The sequence below is a fragment of the Diplotaxodon limnothrissa genome, linkage group LG9, assembly GCF_057381915.1.
Source record: "Diplotaxodon limnothrissa isolate DT_005_m linkage group LG9, D_limnothrissa_male_GT1.1, whole genome shotgun sequence".
NCBI lineage: Eukaryota > Metazoa > Chordata > Actinopteri > Cichliformes > Cichlidae > Diplotaxodon > Diplotaxodon limnothrissa.
The window spans coordinates 13,165,282-13,186,020 of NC_140604.1; the positions used below are offsets into that span (position 1 = coordinate 13,165,282).

Below are 20,739 nucleotides of genomic sequence, written 5' to 3' on the forward strand. Positions count from 1 at the left end.
TTAAAGGAAACATTAACAAACCTTGTGCCACTGTCAGCCAGGTACTAATTGGCAAAGTAAACGTACATATTTTTCACTTTAAGGCACACTATTTTACCATATCCTAAAAGAAACGTTACTAACAGCCCTTTAACGGTTTTGTGCCAGTTTCCTGTTTCAAAATAAAAGCATGGATTTCAAAATAAAACCGAAGTGCCTTTCAAACAAACGTAAAAATATTTACAAATTTAAAGGTCATTTACACGTAATGCTCCGACAATCCATCAAGCGGTGCGGGTTCGTAGCATAGCAAAGTCGTACTGAAACATTTTACAGATTTTCGAGCGCCGTGTACGTAAAATTGTTTTCAGGTCAGTAAACACAACCAGAATTCATACATAAGGCACACGGGATTATAAGGGGCACTGTCGATTTTCAGAAAATAAAAGGATTGATTTTAAGTGCGCCGTATTTTCCAAACAACATGGTAATAACGACGGCCCGCTAGCATGCTCTACCAAAAATAGTGCTTTGTTGTGTGTCTGACGGACGAAAGCTAAACCAGTTTCACACCACTGAAGTTGCAGCATTTTTACAAACCAGTTCTGGTTCATCCGTTTCATTTAATGATCCACTTTCGCTCTTCTCATTCGCTGCCATGCTTTTTCCGCCATGTGCGTATGAAAACAAAGCCACTGCGCATGCGCGTTTTAACCACATTCTATCGTGATGTTTCATTTCCTTATCGTTGCCCAACATTATACTGGTATCACCGTGAACGGTATGATATGGCGGTGGTGGTGGGACTGGGGGGCTGAAGGTGTGGAAAGTGTGGGGTGGGGGAGTAAGAGGTCTGTCCCTGTTTGTGGAAACCACAGGAGGAGCTGTTCAGGCTGTTGCTGGGTGTGAATTGTTGATGGAGTCTTTAAACTTGTAGTTGCTGTTTTCCAGACTGAAGCAGAGTCGTTAGCTGAAAACTGGTTTTAGAGGTTTATTCAGGACACCTTCTCAGGCTCTTACAGCCTTACCTGTATCATAACAAAGTGTATAAACCCCAATCCACCTTTAACATGGTCCTTCTCCCAAACCTTCAAATAGGACTTTCTGGCCCTGTCATAGTAAAGGGCTGCTTAGAATATTAGAGCCAATGTCACAAAGTTCCTCCTGAAGTATAAGTGAGTGAGAGAGTTTCCTCACTTTGCAGCACAACACGTCTCACAAGATTTCTACAAGCAATCAGAGTGAAATTTGTACTTTGTGTTGTCAGATGAACATATGAGACACTGACTCTTCAGTGCAGTGTGGAGCCTAACAAAGATCTGTTTTGTGTCCCAGCTGATCAGCAGGAGGAGAAGAGTCTGACGGAGCAGCAGAGGAACATTTTCAGCCATCTGGACTCAGCTGAGTCACTACAGAGGAAACAATGAGCTCAACACAGGAGGTGAGGAAAATATCACAGTTTCATCTGTTCTGACCGGCTGGGATGAAACAGGGAAGACAGGATAAAAGACATGCTGTGGAAGTACATTATTATTATTATTATTATTATTATTATTATTATTATCATTATTGATAGCTGAGCTCTGTAGAGTGAGCAATTATAATGGAGCTCTTCATTATAATTTGTAGATTCAAGCTGTTCTTCATATTTTTGGCCAGCAGATGTCACCAAAGAGGACTGTGTTGAAATGCTTTGAGGAACAGTGATGGGAATAACGGCATTACAAGTAACAATCGCATGAGTGCTTAGTGTTTGACTGAGGAAGAATAAAGTAGTCGTGGTAAGCCAATCACATGACCACTTAAAGACAAAGCAACAAGGTGGTATATACCAGTTTTTAAATTGTGTTGATAGGCCACGTAAAACCAGAGTCATTATAAACAATATATACGCGCCGTTTTTTCCTGAATAGTTTCGTCACGTTTACTGTCTAAGGACAGCGCAGCGAGCACTCTCTGCTTATGAGCAAAAAAACAAACAAAAAAAAGGGAAGTTTTAAGAGTGACAGAGAGAGAGAGAGAGAGAGAGAGAGGCAGCAGAAAAAGAGAGAGAGCGAGTTTTGAGTCGTGAGAGATTTGTGACGTTTAGCGTGTTTGGAGTGTGTAGTTAATGTGTTGCCTTGTGTAGTTAGTGTGTAGTGTTGTGGATAGTTTTGTGTTGTGTGTCAGAACAATGAGGCGACTGCTGTCTCCAGGTAGAAACAGGAGTGACACACCTGCTGCTGTCAGACCTGCAGGCATCAGGCTGTGATGTTTCCTTTATAGTGGACAGAAATTATTTTTGGAGTGGCACAAATAATTTGTGTGGCATGATTGTTCTGTAAATAGTTTGAAATTGTTATTTTTAAAAAAGGGTAAAAAGTAAATGGGTGCGAATAACTTGTTGTTTGCAAAAATTTTGCCTCAGACAGTCGGAAATATTATAATTCAGATCATGCATCAGTACATTTCCATTTTTTATATCTATAAAAACAAAGCTGACAGTTGTGAGACTTTATCAAAGGTGTAAGCATCACAACAGATGCCTTTGTGTCAAAGTAACTGACGATAAAACACAGAGAAACCTGAAGGTGATTTTCCTCGCCTGGGATTTTATAAAAATATTCTGCAGTACATCAAAAACGAAAGAAAACCATATGAACTTTACCTGATGCTGCTGAAGTGAAGCAGAGCAAAGTTACAGAGTTTTTATTAGAGACACAGCTAAGTGTTTTGCAGTTTTGGCAGCGTGGGGAAAGGAGTCACAGCTCACAATTGTTAGGTTTTCGCTAGCAGCCCTTGCTGACTCAGAGACTTATTCCGTGAACAAAGGGAGACAAACGGAGATCGATCGGTTTTAACTTTTGCAAGGGAAGCACAGTCGGAATCTCACAGCTGCAAACTCTCTATTATAATGGAATAAATTAGAAAATTATACATATTTATTATAGGAAAGAGGAAATATAAAAAAGTATAGAGCTGCTAAACATTTATTACTATTCTGAGTGTGTTAGTATGCTGGCATTAATATTTGTGTACAAGCAGGAGAGATGGACATGGTTTTAAGCTACGTTCACACTGCAGGCGAAAGCGCATCAAATCTGACTTTTTTTGGCCCTATGCGACCCATATCCGATCATGCTATGACAGTGTGAATGACACAAATCCTATATTTTTAAGTCCAATCTGGGTCACTTTCGTATGTGGTACTGAATCCGATACATATCTGATGTTGTAGAAAGCGACTGCTGTTTGAACGGTCATGTCGCATTAAATCCATCTTTTACGTCACTGACACAAGACAGACGCCGATTCTCAACGCCAGAGAAGCGCCCGAGAAGACATCGCGAACGCTTCCTGGCCATTCAGTGTAGATGTTAATGAAACTGCTGGGAAGACAACGTGAACATTTTGTTTGTACTGTGTAATCTGCAGCTTCTGACAGAAATCTGCAACTATCCTTTGCTGTTTTAGAGAGGGGCTTCAATAAGGATAATTAATAGGCCATATGTAAATAACAAAATAACTTTATGACTTAAAGCAAAATTGGGAAACGTAAAGTCCAAAACAAGTCTTTACATTAAGGGCCATCAGTCAAACAATACTGGTCTGGGTCTAAACGGAGCGTGTTGTGTGTGACGTCCTCTTTTGCGCATGTCGGCCCATTTGAGGGCCGTGTACCATTCACACTAGAGCACGTTTGCTGTCACATTTTATTTGTAGTGTAAACAACCAGACAAAAAAAATTTGATTTGATCAAAACATCGGAATTGAGCATTAAGACTTGCAGTGTGAATCAGAATCAGAATCAGAATACTTTATTGATCCCTGGGGGAAATTATTTTTTGGTGTGAACATAGCCTTAGAGTTTTTGAACAGTCATTTTTAACATGAGTTTGGATGTAATGTGTTAGAACTACCAGCAGGTGGGGATAAGAGACCTTTAAGGTGTTTGGTGCCACACTCCACCTTCAGGTTTAAAACTAGTGTTAATGGAGGAAGTTTGAAGGTTGAGTTTGTTCCACGACTGCATTTCACTCACTGCCTCTGTTTGTATCTCTGTCACTGCAGGACCAACATGGAGCGAGAAGTCAGCGCTCTCAGGAGGCCGACAAACCTCACAGAAGAAAGAGAGAGAAAAAACACACCTGTGACGAGTGTGGGATGGGTTTTACTTTTAAGGCATTCCTAAAACGTCATCAGGTCATCCACACTGGAGAGAGACCGTTCAGCTGTGAGTTGTGTGGAAAGTCTTTTTCCTCCGTGGGTTCCCTAAAAACACACCAACTCATCCACAGTGGAGTTAAAGCGTACAGCTGTGATCAGTGTGGCAGAGCTTTTAATCGCAGTAACGGCTTACAGAGGCACCTAGTTACCCACTCTGGAATTAAGGCATACAGCTGTGACATCTGTGGAAAAACTTTCAGCCAGAGTGGAAGCCGAAATGCACATCTACGCATTCACACCAGAGAAGATGTGTACTGCTGTGGTCAGTGTGGCAAACACTTTGCTAAAGACATACACTTACAACGCCACATGTTTACCCACACTGAGGAGAGACCTTGTAAATGTGACCTGTGTGAAAAGACTTTTAAAACTCCACATTACCTGAAACTACACCAACAGATCCACAACAGAAAGAAACTCTACAAGTGCAGTTACTGTGAGGTATGTATTTATATTGTTATCTTGTCATTTTAGCCTGACTGTTTGGAACAACTCTGCTCATTAAACTGTGTTAGCATGTTAGCAATTCTACTGCATGGAAAAGCAGCTCTGAGTGATTATTCAGATTTTCATTTCAATTATGATTTTTGTTTACACTATTGTGAAAAACGAAATGTGCTGAACACTGATATGATTCTGTTATTTAATGTTCAGGCAGTGATATTATTTCTGCATAAATGGTTTATAAAGTTGTATTGTTACGTAATGGTATTGTAGTATTTTAGCATTAGTGTCATTGCTTCCTCATAACTTTAGTACTTTCAGACATTAGTGTTAAAATACTCATTTAGTATTATAATTGCAGTGTCATGGGGGTAGTAGTGTTTTTCTTGTCTTGGTCAGCTGAGTGTTTTAACTGCACAGTTACAGTGTTATTAATGCAGTATTAAATTAGTATTGTTGGAGTGTTACATTAGTAATTTAGTACTGTGTTGGTACCCTTCAAATATTTTTATGGTAGTAAGTCAGATGTTATTGTAACATGAAATAAGTATTACTGTAGTATTATGGTGGTAGTATTGTAGTTATTGCAGCCCAGTAAACTGAGTGTGTTAACTGAAACAGTAAAATGTAATTGGACGTCTGCAGAGATGCTTTATTTCAGGCGACGTTCAGGATGAAAATGTTGAAGGACTGACTTACACTGTGTTTGTGTCTTTGTTCAGAAGCAGAGCGACACAGATGGATCCAGTTCTCAACCCTGTCATTACTGTGGTGGTGGGAAAGACTTTCGTTGTGACCTTTGTGGAAAAACTTTCAATTGGCAAGTCTCCCTAAAAAAACATCAACGTAAACACACTGGAGACAAACTGAAAAACTGCAAAGAATGTGGGAGAAGCTTCACCACATCAGGTGACTTAAAAAACCATGAACTGATTCACAGTGGGGTGAAAAAGCACCTCTGTGATCAGTGTGGGTCATCCTTCACTACTTCAAGTCAGCTTAAAACACACAAACGAGTCCACACAGGAGAGAAACCATACAAGTGCAGACACTGTGACAAAAGCTTCTCACGATCAGGTCATCGTAACAAGCATGAATGTACACACATGGAAGGAAACTACAGCTGTGACCAGTGTGACAAAAGCTTCAGTAATCTCAGTTCATACTCCGAACACAAACGATCCCACGTTACTAATAAACTGTTTCACTGTTACCAATGTGCCCAAACATTCACTTCATTATCTGCTCTGTGCAAACATCAGCGTGATCACTCAGGGCTGAAATCACTCCCATCACTGTGAATCTGAAGAGACAGAAAGATCCTCTTCTGGTTTCAGTGTCAGACTTTAAACTCTTGAGATCAGGCTCCACAGAGTTCAGGTGAAATCTCCTGTAAAAATCTGATGAGGCAACTGTGAATGAAAATGTTCCAGTAGTTACATTTTAACCCCCAGGGGTCGACGGACGTGTCGGCGTGTCAAAATCACATGCCCAGTTTAAGATGCAACAACAAAGGTGCAGCGACCCAGAGTCTCTACTTCAACTTAGGTTGAAAGTGTGGACTCAAACTTTATACCAGTTTTTAAAATGATAGGCCACGTAAAAACAGAGTGATGATTTAAAAAAAAAAAATGCAAACGTTTGGGTTTTTCCTGAATAAAACAGTGTTATTTACAGCGGGAAGAAATGGTATGAACTTTTAGTTTTTGGTTTTTTTGGTAACATGTATATACTGGACTGGACATACTCACAGATATACTACGCAATCATATTTACTCGTATACAACACACACACACACACACACACACACACACACACACACACACACTCTGAAGTGTTTATATAATGGAATCACTGTGAAAAGCATCTAACCTACATGTTTAAAACCACAAGACCAACATATTTAGGTCAAATATTATCTACAATTATATTAATGGTGTTTGCACGACTTGTTGTATGAACACATGTTGATCAATAACATGAGATAATTGGGATCAATGAGTAACCTTTGATTGTGCTATGGCCAACAATGATAAGTGCAAACATGGAACTAATTCAACTTTCTCTTTCTCTCTGCTCATCTTTATTGCCTCATGTTGTGTCCAGTGTTTCCAAAGCCTATTTGGTAAAGAAACCTGGCCTGCGGGGGATGCATCTGGGATTGTTTTTCTTGCCTCAGCTGCCAGAAAGCGAGAAAACCATTTTCTTATCATAGATAGTAGTCTACTTCTGGCACACACACTTAAAAAATGGTCAAAATGATTAACTGTCAAATGCCGTTTTGCAGACTCACTTTGGCCATAAAACTGACAAAGGGACAGAATTAAAAAATAATGGATTCTCGGACTGGCACTCAGAAAGTTATGAAATAGTGCCATAAAGTTAGTGGAAAAAAGACAGCTATGGAACATAAGTGTAAGATTAAAAGAAGCAAAGTACAAGCATGATTAACAACTGATGGAAAATATTGATGAGCATATCACATTGATAATTGGGTTTATAGGACATTTTTGAATTTGAAACTTTACTTATGAGGTAAAAACTTCATATCGACCTTGAGAGAACAAAGGATGAAAGGGTACCCAACGGCAGGAGGAGGTTGATATTCCCCGGGTTGCTATTTTTTGTGTCGGTCATGTTGTGGTTCTCTGCTGTTTGTGCTTAAATGCATTTCACCACAGGGTTTGCTTTGCTTGCTGCCATGTAAATGTCTCGCTATACTCTGTATGTATTTTCTTGCTGTTCATATGATTCTGTGTATTAAACTCAGTTCCAAGAATTCTAAACCTTTGTTCAAAGGTTCTTTTTGAGTGCCCTGATTTTATCTGGATGCAAAGTGTACAGAAAGTTTTACATAATCCAAAGTGATATTTTTTTTCTATGGGCCCTCAAATTCCTCATGGCACTCATGGTAGAGTTAACCTTAAAGGTGTGTTCGAGAGCATATAACGCTTATGTAATCAGTACAGAACATGTGCTGCTTTTCTTATTATTGCAGGGTTGGCAACCAAAGTAAAACTTTCTGGTACAACGCTGCCCCCTGGTGGGTAAGGTTTTAATTACAAAATAGTTTTAGTTACTAAATGTTGAAGTAGAAAGGATAGACACAGTATCCTGTCATGTCAGTGCTATTATAAGACATTGTGGGTTTACTTGCATTAAACATTTAAACAAGTATCTCTGTGCTTCTAAGGCACTTGATGCATTTCAGCTCCACAGAAACACGAACCGCAGCACAACATGCATCTTTGCCAGCAGCCATTTGATCGCAGGAAGCTTCAGCTGTGACTAACCTCTAAAGCAGTCTTTCTAAATCATCTGTGATGCAGTTTTCTTTTTAATACTGCTTTTAGGTTCAGTCAGGAAAGATATCTGGTGTGAAAATAATTCTGAATCAGGCGTGTGAATAAAGGAACAATAGTTGTTTTTGTATTTAATACTGTAAGTGTTTTATCTTTATTTTAGATTTTTTCTTTCATGAAGTAGTGTCAGGTCACAGGATGGAATAGATGGGTGTAACTTTATGTTTTAATCATTCTTGCATGGGTTGCTGTGTTTTATCATTTTTCATCATCTTTTAATAATGTACAGTGTTTTGTTCTTATGGTTTTATTGGATGCTTTTACTGTACTTTTTGTTGAATTGTCCCAGAGAGACTCCTCTCCCTCCTCCTCATCCCTAATTGGACACATGCCCTGACAGATCACAGGGTACTGCAATTAATCAGGGCTCCCTTTTTGGCCGTGAAAGGCCAATGAGGGCCTGGCAGGACAGAGACGGGGCAAAAAAAAAAGAAAGGAAGGAAATGTGAGTATTCTTTCTACTCTCCTCCTCATAACGTTTATACTGGAATTGACTACTTTCTTATATCGGAAGCCTTAGCGAATAATTCTGTAAATTCAAGTATTGGTAATATAGTAATCTCAGAACATGTGCCAATTTTTCCTATTTCTTTGAAATATTTTGGAGACACCCCGAAGCTGCAGGTGGCATTTAAATGTGGCCTTAATTAAAGACCCGGAGGCAGAGTTAACGGTAGTACATTCTCATACAAAAGACGGAGTTGAATAAAATTGATAATGTTAAATATAAGTTGAATGGCCTGTATAACAAAAAGACAAAATATTCTTTATTTCGTATAAATAAAGCATATTGGGAAATGGGAGAAAAGCCGAGCCATTTATTAGCATATGGTCTTAAAAAGGCAGTATGAACCACATCCCAGGTACATGACAATCGAAACGGATTATTTCAACTTCTACCAGACAGATAAATGATGGATTCAGGGCCTTTTACAACAATCTTTACTCTACACAAGGTAGTTTAGATGAACAGGAATTTGAAGCATTCTTTACTGATCTAAATCTGCCACTGCTTTCTATTACTGATCAGCAGATTACAGAGGCTCCAATTACAGTAGGAGATTACCCACGCAATTAACAGCATGTCACTTAATAAGGCTCCAGGATTAGACGGGTTACCGTTGGATTTCTATAGAGCATTGGAGGATATGTTGAGTCCCCATGCTGTTCGATGTTTATAATGAGGCGTTTAAAGTGGGTTCATTACCTCAGTTAATGCATTCTGGACTTATAACCTTTATCCCTAAAACTGTGAAAGATCCTCTAGACCCAAGCGGTTACCGTCCCATACCTTTGCATACAAAGATACATGCAGCGCAATCTGGTTTTGTTCTGAACCGGTATGGTTCAGATAATATTAGGCGGCTGGTCAATTTACCAAATTACGTAGCCTTATCGCTGGATGCTTCTAAAGCCTTTGATTGTGTCGAGTGGGAAGATCTGTTTAAGACATAAGAAAAATTTGGTTTTAGTGACAATTTTATTAGGTGGATAAAAACATTATATGATTCGCCTTCAGCACACGTATTGACAAACGGATTTATATCTAATCTCTTCTGTCCCCTTTGCCCCAGGCTGTTTGTAATTGCTATAGAGCCTTTTGCACAAAAACGAAGAAATAACGTAAACATATTTGGGATTTCGATGGGTAAAATCAACATAAATATCTACAAAATGCAGATGATATGTTGTTACTTATGACGCAGCCTGGGAAGTCTATTCCATCCCTATTACAATGTATAGAAAGTTTTACATCGCTTTCAGGGTATCATGTTAATTGGGATATATGCAATGCCTATGTCAGGACACTGCCCTCATAGTATATTTAAACAATTTCGATGGTCCGTGAATGGTCTGAGGTATTTGGGGAAACAAATTACTTCAGAATATACTAATATGCAGGGGCGGTCGTAGTCTGTTTGTTGCCCTGGGCGAGTATATTAGTGCTATTTCTTAAATTTGTCAAATCTGTAACATAATGTATTGTTTGGAGTTTAGTCTGTTACTGTTACTTTTTTTTTTTTTATTTCTTCTTGGAGCAACTGTAACCCACATAATTTACTTAGGGATTAATAAAGTATTCTGATTATTTCAGGATACATGACCTGCCATTATCCAATGACACATTTGCTTACCTGTATCTTTTGCTCGTTACTCCTCCTCTTCTTTTCTCTTTTTCTAAACTGAGCACCTGATGGCTTTGAACTTTTCTTGTCCATCTTCCATTAGCATTTAATTTTGCACTCCAGTATGAACACCCATCCCTCAACCCGAGAATCACCACAACATAACCTAATAGACCTACACCTTAGTTCATAGTTTTTTTTCTGGGATTTTGTACAACCCACGATTCAAATCATGAATACATGATGGGCTTGGATTGACAACATTATGAATGAAATGTGCTCTATTTGGAAGCAGCAGGTCTCCCTCCCCTTTTGACGGGTTGTGTGTGAGACTTTAAATCATCAAAATATAAATTTTAAATTGTTATTGATCCTTTTACCCCTTGTCCTAAAGTGTATATTTATTTTCTTACTCTTCTTATATTTATTGTTTGTTTACTTGCACTGCTGTAACTGGAGCCTCGTCGTCTCGTCTATATATTTCAATGATACGGTTATCACCCAGTTAGCTCATAGCATTTCTCAACAGTTCTGCCTCCTTTTCGACTATCGGGACATTTAAACAAAATAAATAATCCGTATACAAACAAATTCATGCTTTTCTCCTCAACAGAGAGCGTTCCCCGATTGAACAACAGCGCCGTAAAATAAGAAGAATGGCGCCTAATTACAGAGTTAATAATACAGACTTTGTAATATGTCACGTGAAGATTCATCAGCCAGATGAAGTGTTTCCTGACAACTGACAGTGATAGTGGACATCATCATCACTATTCCAACAATCCTCTCCACACAGACAAGCATAAACACACTCGACTATCACTAAATCAAGTTTAACACACGTTTGTAATGACGCTAATTCAGTTAACAATAGGGTTTATTCGCTCGGTCAGCAGGTGGCAGTGTCCTCGTACACTGGGGAGTAAACTGCCAATAAACAAACAGAGGAAGAAGAAAACCCTTGCGCATGAGCGGTAGGGATCGGGGAGTCCTGATCCGTAACTATCTTTAAATTTTTCGTTTTTGTCTACATTGTATTGAAATGTTTCATTATTGGAAACATTTTAAGAGATACTTATTATTCTTAACAGATACTCTGACCCGTAACTATCGTAAAACGCTTTGACCGGAAGTAGACACCTTTCGCGCATGCGGGGTACCGATTCGGTTTCCGGTACGGATTGGGTAGTGACAGAGGTACACAGGAGAGCTGCTTTTTAATTCAAAGAGACTACAGTAGTACCAACGTTTGGATCGATATCTGCATCGATCTGCCCACCCTTGTCTCCTGGATCGTAGCTGAGATCAGCGTGAACCACGTGGGTCTCTGCTCCCTGATCTGTTTCCTGTGTTTGGAAAGAGTTGCAGCTTCATCGCGGAGTTTCTCTCGGTTTGTGGGCTCATCTAAAGGTAAGCACTTTCAAGGAGTTGAAAGTGTGGGGTGGGGGAGTAAGAGGTCTGTCCCTGTTTGTGGAAACCACAGGAGGAGCTGTTCAGGCTGTTGCTGGGTGTGAATTGTTGATGGAGTCTTTAAACTTGTAGTTGCTGTTTTCCAGACTGAAGCAGAGTCGTTAGCTGAAAACTGGTTTTAGAGGTTCATTCAGGACACCTTCTCAGGCTCTTACAGCCTTACCTGTATCATAACAAAGTGTATAAACCCCAATCCACCTTTAACATGGTCCTTCTCCCAAACCTTCAAATAGGACTTTCTGGCCCTGTCATAGTAAAGGGCTGCTTAGAATATTAGAGCCAATGTCACAAAGTTCCTCCTGAAGTATAAGTGAGTGAGAGAGTTTCCTCACTTTGCAGCACAACACGTCTCACAAGATTTCTACAAGCAATCAGAGTGAAATTTGTACTTTGTGTTGTCAGATGAACATCAAATCAAATCACTTTTATTGTCACATCACATGTGCAGGTACATTGGTACAGCACATGTGAGTGAAATTCTTGTGTGCGAGCTTCACAAGCAACAGAGTTGTGCAAAATACAATAATGTAAACAAGCAAAATACAAGAATGGCTACATCTGAAACTAATAAATATATGTACAATATATAATAGTATATGTATTTCTGGATGTGTATACTAAATACGTGTGTGTGTGTGTGTGTGTGTGTGTGTGTGTGTGTGTGTGTGTGTGTGTACACATATTTTACAAATTAAATAGAGTAAACAATAAATAAAATATATAAAATAAAATATACAGAGTGAAACATGTGCAAAACAGTGGCGTTACTGTACAGTATGGAGTGCATAATGTTGAAGTTCCAGTAGTGAAGCTGAGGTGTCTATGAAGTGTTCAGCAGTCTGATGGCCTGATGGAAAAAGCTGTCTCTCAGTCTGCTGGTACGGGACCGGATGCTGCAGAACCTCCTTCCTGATGGAAGTAGTCTGAACAGTTTGAGACATATGAGACACTTTGACTCTTCAGTGCAGTGTGGAGCCTAACAAAGATCTGTTTTGTGTCCCAGCTGATCAGCAGGAGGAGAAGAGTCTGACGGAGCAGCAGAGGAACATTTTCAGCCATCTGGACTCAGCTGAGTCACTACAGAGGAAACAATGAGCTCAACACAGAAGGTGAGGAAAATATCACAGTTTCACCAAATAATCAGTCACGTCTAAAACTCTCATCCTCCCAACCTGTTATATGACTGTGTCGTATATTATTATATATACAATCACTTCACTAAATAATCTGCCTCAGATTGTTTTGCAGCATCTTTCAGTTTATGAAAAAAACACAATGTCACATGTACAGACCCAATATCTGATTTCAACACATGAGGACTTACATGTAAGCTTTAATCTGCAGTTGATCAAATCCCACTGAGCAGTCCTTCCCTTTAAATCTAACCTCTCTTCTTCCTCTCCTGTCCTGTGTGTCTTATCTTTCTCCATCTCTGAGTGACGTTAGGTCTCTTTCTTTTCTCTCTCTGTGATGTACAGCAGCCGAACCTACAACAGCAGCTAGCAACACACTGAGAAAAATTGCACGTTGGTTGAGTGCTGGGTAATTGCATATGGGTGGAAATGGATGTTTGTATATGTGTGTGCCTGTATGTCTGTGTCTATATGTCAGGTTGGGTATCAGGCGCCACCTCTCTGGGGACATCTCAGGCCCTCCAAGGTATGGAGGGCTATCTCCCCCCACCACCACTTCCCCTGCCAGTGGCGGACTCCCTCAGACATCGGTGCGTTGGTGGTTCTTTGTGTCTGGGGATGGGCGTCCGGGTACACACCGGCTCACTCCTTGGCAGACGCTTATCGGGGCCTGGAGCCTGGGGCTCGCTCGGGCCACTTCGGAGGTGGGGTGCCCCCGGCCTCTCGGCCTGGGGCTCGGTCACTCAGGCACGGCTGGCTGCCGGCGGAGCTCACGGGCGCGTCACTGCAACTCCCCCTGGCTTCTGCTCCGCGGCTGCTGAGTGAGCCCTCATCTGGGACTCTCCTCAGCTCTTTCTGGGACAGTGGCGCAGCTGCCCCTCTGTTGGTCTTCCTTGGTCTATTGTGTTCTGGGGGCCTCTGGATGTCTGGAGTTTTGATCTCCTCCATACCTGCTTCATGCCCTGGAGGACGGGGCTGTGGCCCCCCCACACCCTCTAGCAGATTATTACATGAAGGAACCTTTTAAAAAAACAAGCGCGTCCATGCTCACAGGTGTACACACGGGTGATCACACCCACAAACTACACCCTTTTTGGCTCCTACCTCAAAGCACACTGTGTTCTGTTGATCTTATGTGCTGCACAATAATGTTTAATATTTAGTATTTACTGTCATATTCCCATATATCATTGTGATGTTGTTTATTCTATTACTCTTGTTCTCTTCTGCTTGTTTTCTTTTTTCTTTCTCAACAGGTGATCCAGGTGATCGATATATGCATTTTTAAAAAAAAATTTTTCTGCTCATTCTGTTGGTTTTTGTTTTTTGCCCTTCTCCCCCGTCCCTCTTCTCAGCTGTTTCTCTTTCTTTCTCCCCTTCTTTCCCCCAGTCAAGTCTGTCCCGTATTCAGCAAGTGAAAATAAAATAAACAATAAAAGGTGAATCAAATGGACCATTACGGCAAGGCTGGGATGGTCAGTTTGGTAAAGTAAATCCGTTGGGCATCTTTCTTTGCCTTTAGACAATAATTCTGATGGCAAAAGAGCCAAACGGGACAGGCAAAAAAATAAAATAAAATCATTAATTAACCATCTCCACCCATGTCTTTGGACTATGGGAAGGAGGAGTAGTACCCGGAGAGAACATACACAGACACAGAGAGAGTGGTGATAATTACTGCACCACCCAGAGCCTGTGGTTTTTTCCACAGGTTATAAAATGCAGTTTCCCTCCTCATTGCTACCAAGTGTGTGTTCACACACACACATTAAGATTTTATTAAAATTGAAATAGCAACTTTTTAAACCAATAGTGTTTTGTTTTTTAACACCATTAGTTCTGTGTTGTGTACATCACCTCATCTGTCCTTCCCTTTTTGTAGCCCTCTAACATTGTGACAGATTGAATAACAACATGCTTGCTTGACCATTCACTGCTCAGAGGAGTATATTGCTCTTTGAAGCCGCTTCTATTATGCTTCATTTTCCATATTCATCAGCCTCTGTGTAACCAGCACTCACGATCTTGTGCAGCTTGGTTTTGTCTTTTGTGTTTTGAATGGCAGATGACAAACAACTAAAGATATATGTGTCCAGAGGGAGCCCTAAAAAAAAAAGCTGCTGCTTAGCTGCTCGTGATTTGTAGGTGGACGCCATATTAGTTGCAGCGGTGACCTGTAAGAGAAAAACAGACTTTTTTTGTTGTTGTTATTTGTGTTGCTTTCGTGTGATTCCCGTTTAAGAATTGTTTAATGACTTTATTTGATTCTCTCTTCATCTGACCTATCTGCTGCTATTCTGGGCATGTTCTTCATCTTGCTCTCCTTTGTGAGTGGGTGACCTTTATGTTGTCCTCGGTCCTCTTCAGTCTCTCTCAGATCTTTTTTTGTCTCATTTCCACTTTAATCATATCTCCCTCCCACTGTCAGTCTGTCTTGTCTGTTTCTCTTGTGAATGGAGAGACAGAGATTGAGTCTTAGAATGGGAGTCAGCAGCCTACACAGTTATGTTACAAAACACTGCAGCATTCACGGCGCTGACCTGTTTTTATCCTTATTTCAGTAGCTGCCTACATAGAATGGCTTGATTCACAAACAGTTTGTCGATGACTGTTCTAAATGAATGATTTACCAATGTAGAGTTTCTAACGCAACTCATTTGAGATTGTTGTAATAAATACAACCACTGATCCATTGGGCTGTGACCCCTTTGAGCTGCGCTGATGTCTTCTGGGGGCTCTTTTTCATTTTTTAGCTTTTTTACTTTATCTTCTGTCTGGTTTAGTTTTCTTCCTTTCCAAGAATGTCACAGCAACTGCCATCCGTCCTTTAGTGGAATTTGCGTCTAATTACTTGAACATTTTCTGTATTCTAATAAGAGAAAAAAGAAGGGAAAAAAAAGAAAAGAAGAAAAAAAAGAGAAAAATTGCACACAATGTTGAATAAATTAGAAAAAACATAAAAATATATGATAGGAAATGGGAAGTATAAAAGTATTCACTTGGTAAACGTGTATTACTATTCTGTGTGTGTTAGTATGGAGGCATTAATATTTGTGTACAAGCAGCAGGGATGGGCATGATTTTAGTGTTTAAACAGTCATTAATTATTTTAACAGCAGGTTGGATGTAATGTGTTAGAACTACCAGCAGGTGGGGATAAGAGACCTTTAAGGGGTTTGGTGCCACACTCCACCTTCAGGTCTAAAACTAGTGTTAATGTTACGGAGCCCCGCGAGGGACATGGGAGAAAAATATTGAGATGAACAAACGTTTTCCAAGATCTTGCAAAATAGACTGCATCCTTCACAGGTTGCATTTGAAGGCTTTTGCAAAATCTCGCAAAAGTTCATCTTTATTTTTTTTCCTCTCATGTCCCTTGCAGGGCTCCATACTATGTTGGGAATTTCAAGGTTGAGTTTGTTCCACGACTGCATTTCACTCACTGCCTCTGTATCTCTGTCACTGCAGGACCAACATGGAGTGAGAAGTCAGCGCTCTCAGGAGGCCGACAAACCTCAACCAAGAAAGGGAGAGAAAACATACAGCTGTGACGAGTGTGGGAAGGATTTTACTGAGAAGGGTAATCTAAAACATCATCAGGTCATCCACACTGGAGAGAGACCGTTCAGCTGTGACTTGTGTGGAAAGACTTTTTCCTGGAAGGATGTTCTAAAAAAACACCAACTCATCCACAGTGGAGTTAAAGCGTACAACTGTGATCAGTGTGGCAGAGCTTTTACTCACAGTAGCAGCTTACAGAGGCATCTAGTTACCCACTCTGGAATTAAGGCATACAGCTGTGACATCTGTGGAAAAACTTTCAGCCATATAGGGAATCGAAATAGACACCTAAGCATTCACACCAGACAAGATGTGTACTGCTGTGATCAGTGTGGCAAACAGTTTACAACACATGCGAAGTTACAACAACACATGTTTACCCATACTGAGGAGAGACCTTATAAATGTGACCTGTGTGAGAAGACTTTTAAATCTCCACTTAACCTGAGCCTACACCAACAGATCCACACCAGAAAGAGACTCTACAAGTGCAGTTACTGTGAGGTATGTATTTGTATTGTTATCTTGTCATTTTAGCCTGACTGTTTGGAACAACTCTGCTCATTAAACTGTGTTAGCATGTTAGCAATTCTACTGCATGGAAAAGCAGCTCTGAGTGATTATTCAGATTTTCATGTCAGTTATGATTTTAATATTACTGTAGTATTATGGTGGTAATATTGCTATAAAGACACATCTCCTGGATGCACTGGTACTCATCTTCAGTGATGTATCCTAAGGTCATCAGGTGTTTCGGGTCATACACCCTCGCCCAGGCGACCCAGCCGGGGGTGATCAGGCCCCGACTTGCGTACCAGTAGCTACCCACGGATCAGCCCTCTTGATCCACAGCCACCTTGTGGCTTTCTCTGCCGCTTCACTCACAGCCTGGATGGCCCTCTTCTTGGCTGCCCCAGCCACGCCCAGCCGGCCTACATGTGCAATAACACTAAGTGCAATAATCCTTTCTGGCATCGTTGTATTTTTACTCAGTTGTATATAGCATTCGTATTCTATTTTTATCTTATTGTATATTTTTATTCTATTTTATTCTACTGTATATAGTATATTATTTTATTCTATTCTGTACAGCTGTGTACTGTATTTATTCTTATTGTATTCTAATTTTTGCCTCATAACTTTTGCACTGTCCACTTCCTGCTGTGACAAAACAAATTTCCCACGTGTGGGACTAATAAAGGTTATCTTATCTTATCTTATCTTATCTTATCTTATCTTAAAGCCCCTACAACCCACTTCTATGGGCTCATAGAAAGTCTTCCAGCCCCTTCCCCTGCACTCCTGCACTAGTTCCTGGTACTTTCCTCGTTTCCTTTCATTGGCCTCCTCAATCCGCTCTTCCCAGGGCACTGTGAGTTCCAGCATGATCAGCTGTTTTGAGGCCTCAGAAATAATTATCATGTCTGGCCGGAGTGATGTTTTTGCAATGTTCTGAGGGAACTTTAGTTGTTTACCCAGGTCAGCCTGTAGCTGCCAATCAGAGGCTGTGTTGAGGAGGCCAGTTGTCAAATGTGGGCGCACCAGCCTTAATAAAAGAGATTGCCTTCCTCGGAGCATGATGATGCTTGCTGGTGCTGATTGCTGAGGCAATCTTTTCAGCAACTACTCTGAGCACCTGGTCGTGCCGCCAACGATACCGACCATCGGCCAGGGCCCTTGGGCAGCTGCTAAGGAGGTGTTCTAGGGTCCCTCTTCCAAAGCACAGGGGACAGGCAGGTGTCTCGCTCTTTCCCCACAGATGGAGGTCTGCCTTCTCAGTTATTGCAGCCCAGTAAACTGAGTGTGTTAACTGAAACAGTAAAATGTAATTGGACGTCTGCAGAGATGCTCTTTATTTCAGGCGACGTTCATGATAAAAATGTTGAAGGACTGACTTACACTGTCTTTGTGTCTTTGTTTAGAAGCAGAGCGACACAGATGGATCCAGTTCTCAACCCTGTCCTCACTGTGGTGGTGGGAAAGACTTTCGTTGTGACCTTTGTGGGAAAGCTTTCAGTCACCAATACACCTTAAAAGTACATCGACGTAGACACACTGGAGACAAACTGAAATACTGTAAAGAATGTGGGAAAAGTTTCACCACATCAAGTAGATTAAAACGCCATGAACTGATTCACAGTGGGGTTAAAAAGCACCTCTGTGATCAGTGTGGGTCATCCTTCATTACTGCAGGTCAGCTTAAAACACACAAACAAGTCCACACAGGAGAGAAACCATACAAGTGCAGACACTGTGACAAAAGCTTCTCACAATCAGGTAATCGTATTTTTCATGAATGGGCACACATGGAAGGAAACTACAGCTGTGACCAGTGTGACAAGAGCTTCAGGAATTTCAGTTCATACTCCGAACACAAACGATCCCACGTTACTAATAAACTGTTTCACTGTTACCAATGTGCCCAAACATTCACCTCATTGTCTGCTCTGTGCAAACATCAGCGTGATCACTCAGGGCTGAAATCACTCCCATCACTGGATCACAGTGAATCTGAAGAGAAGGAAAGATTCTCTTGAGGTTTGAGGGTTAAACTTAATGTCAATGCTGACATCACGATTACGTGATTAAAAATTTTACACAGTTAATCCGTTCTGGAGCGCAGAAATCAGAAATCCCTGAAATGTCTCTGTCAATGTATTTCGGACAGTTTGTCCAAAGTTCGTGCATTCTGCGCTCCAGATGGGTTAAAAATTGTAATTGTGTCAATCTTGATGACAGCGTTAACGTTGACAGCATATATGTAAAAACTGAGTGTCAGGGCCCTCGGTGCGCCTGCTTGATGCTGTGCTGAAGTCTCACACACAACCTGTCGAAAGGGGAGGGGGCGGGCTGCTTGATTATGATTCATATCTTCACTCCAAGCCTATTATGTATTAATTATTTTTCCTGGGTTGTGTAAAATCCCACAAAAGTAAACGACACATCTGCTTACCTGGTATTGTCCTGAAACGATAACACTCAGTAGGAATTGAGAAAACTGCTGTTTACCTTTTTTAGCTTCTTGGCTATTATAGTAAACAGTAGACAGACAGTAGAGACTGATGTGACTTGTTGAATCTTTTGGACTGTGTTCAGCATAATATTAACGAGCAGCTAATTGGAAGAGCTGTATTGTTGATTTGTCTGATATTTCAATGTGTGATTAATTATAACGACTGTTTGTTATCCCTTTGCAAATTTGTTATGTTTGTGCTTAAAGGCTCTTCACCATGGGGTTCGCTTCACTTTGCTTTCTGCTAACTGTCTCGCTATATTCTGTGTGTAATTTCTTACTGTCCTTATAATTCTGTGTGTTAAACTCTGTTTCAAGAATATTACTCTTTTCCAGAGGATCTTTTCGAGTGCCTTGATTTTAACTGAATCTAAAAAAAGCCAGATCTCCACAGACATCCATGATGGCTTTGCGACCAAAGCAGACAGCGGTATAAACGCTCAGGCGGACGCACCTGAGCGGAGAGGTTCTGCTCCTGAACCTCTGCGCACAGCATCTGCAAATCGGGGCTGTACCAAGTCCCTTTCATCTTTACACAGGACTGTAAGCTGTCATCTGTGAGGCGTGAACGGTGTTTGTTTTTAACGTAGTTCACAGTTGAGAACAGCTGCTGACATAATGTTGATCCGAAGATCCATAATTGGCCTACCTGGGGTTGAGTCTTGATAAATTGCACACCGTTTCAACTGGTTTACCGGCCTCCTGTGAGTGTGACGCTTATTTTGAGCAATGAAAAAGCTGTTGAGAAATGCTAGGAGCTAACTGGGCGCTAACCGTATCATTCAAATATATCTATATATATCTATATCTATATCTATCTATATCTATATATATCTATCTATATCTATATATATCTATCTATATCTATATATATCTATATAGATATATTTGAATGATACGGTTAGCGCCCAGTTAGCTCCTAGCATTTCTCAACAGCTTGATATAGATATCGATATAGATATCTATATCGATATCTATATAGATATCTATATCTATAGATATCTATCTAGATATAGATATCTATCTATATAGATATCTATCTATATAGATATCTATCTAGATAGATATCTAGATAGATATCTATATCTAGATAGATATCTATATCTGTAGATATCTATAGATATAGATATCTATAGATATAGATATCTACAGATATAGATATCTATATAGATATAGATATAGATAGATATATAGATATCTATATAGATATATAGATATCTATATAGATATAGATATCTATATAGATATCTATATATCTATCTATCTATATAGATATATAGATATCTATATAGATATATAGATATCTATATCGATATAGATATCTATATATCTATATAGATATAGATAGATATAGATATCTATATCTATATAGATATCTATATAGATATCTTTATGTCAGTGGCTTCTATCTCCTCCTTTGGCCAGCCTATTACCCCAGCAGGGT

General features: G+C 40.2%; 1 protein-coding gene and 1 pseudogene across 1 annotated transcript in view; both read left to right on the forward strand.

Moving 5' to 3' along the window:
- The first annotated feature begins 1,402 nt into the window (after positions 1-1,402).
- The window catches only part of LOC146625282 (uncharacterized), a 43,433-nt gene continuing 24,096 nt past the window's right edge, over positions 1,403-20,739 (forward strand). The window contains exons 1-2 of the mRNA XM_085362746.1: positions 1,403-1,420; positions 16,190-16,786. Of these exons, the coding sequence (XP_085218872.1) occupies positions 1,403-1,420; positions 16,190-16,786 (615 nt within the window). The remainder of the gene's footprint in view (positions 1,421-16,189; positions 16,787-20,739) is intronic.
- On the forward strand, positions 3,849-5,910 carry LOC146625283 (uncharacterized; annotated as a pseudogene).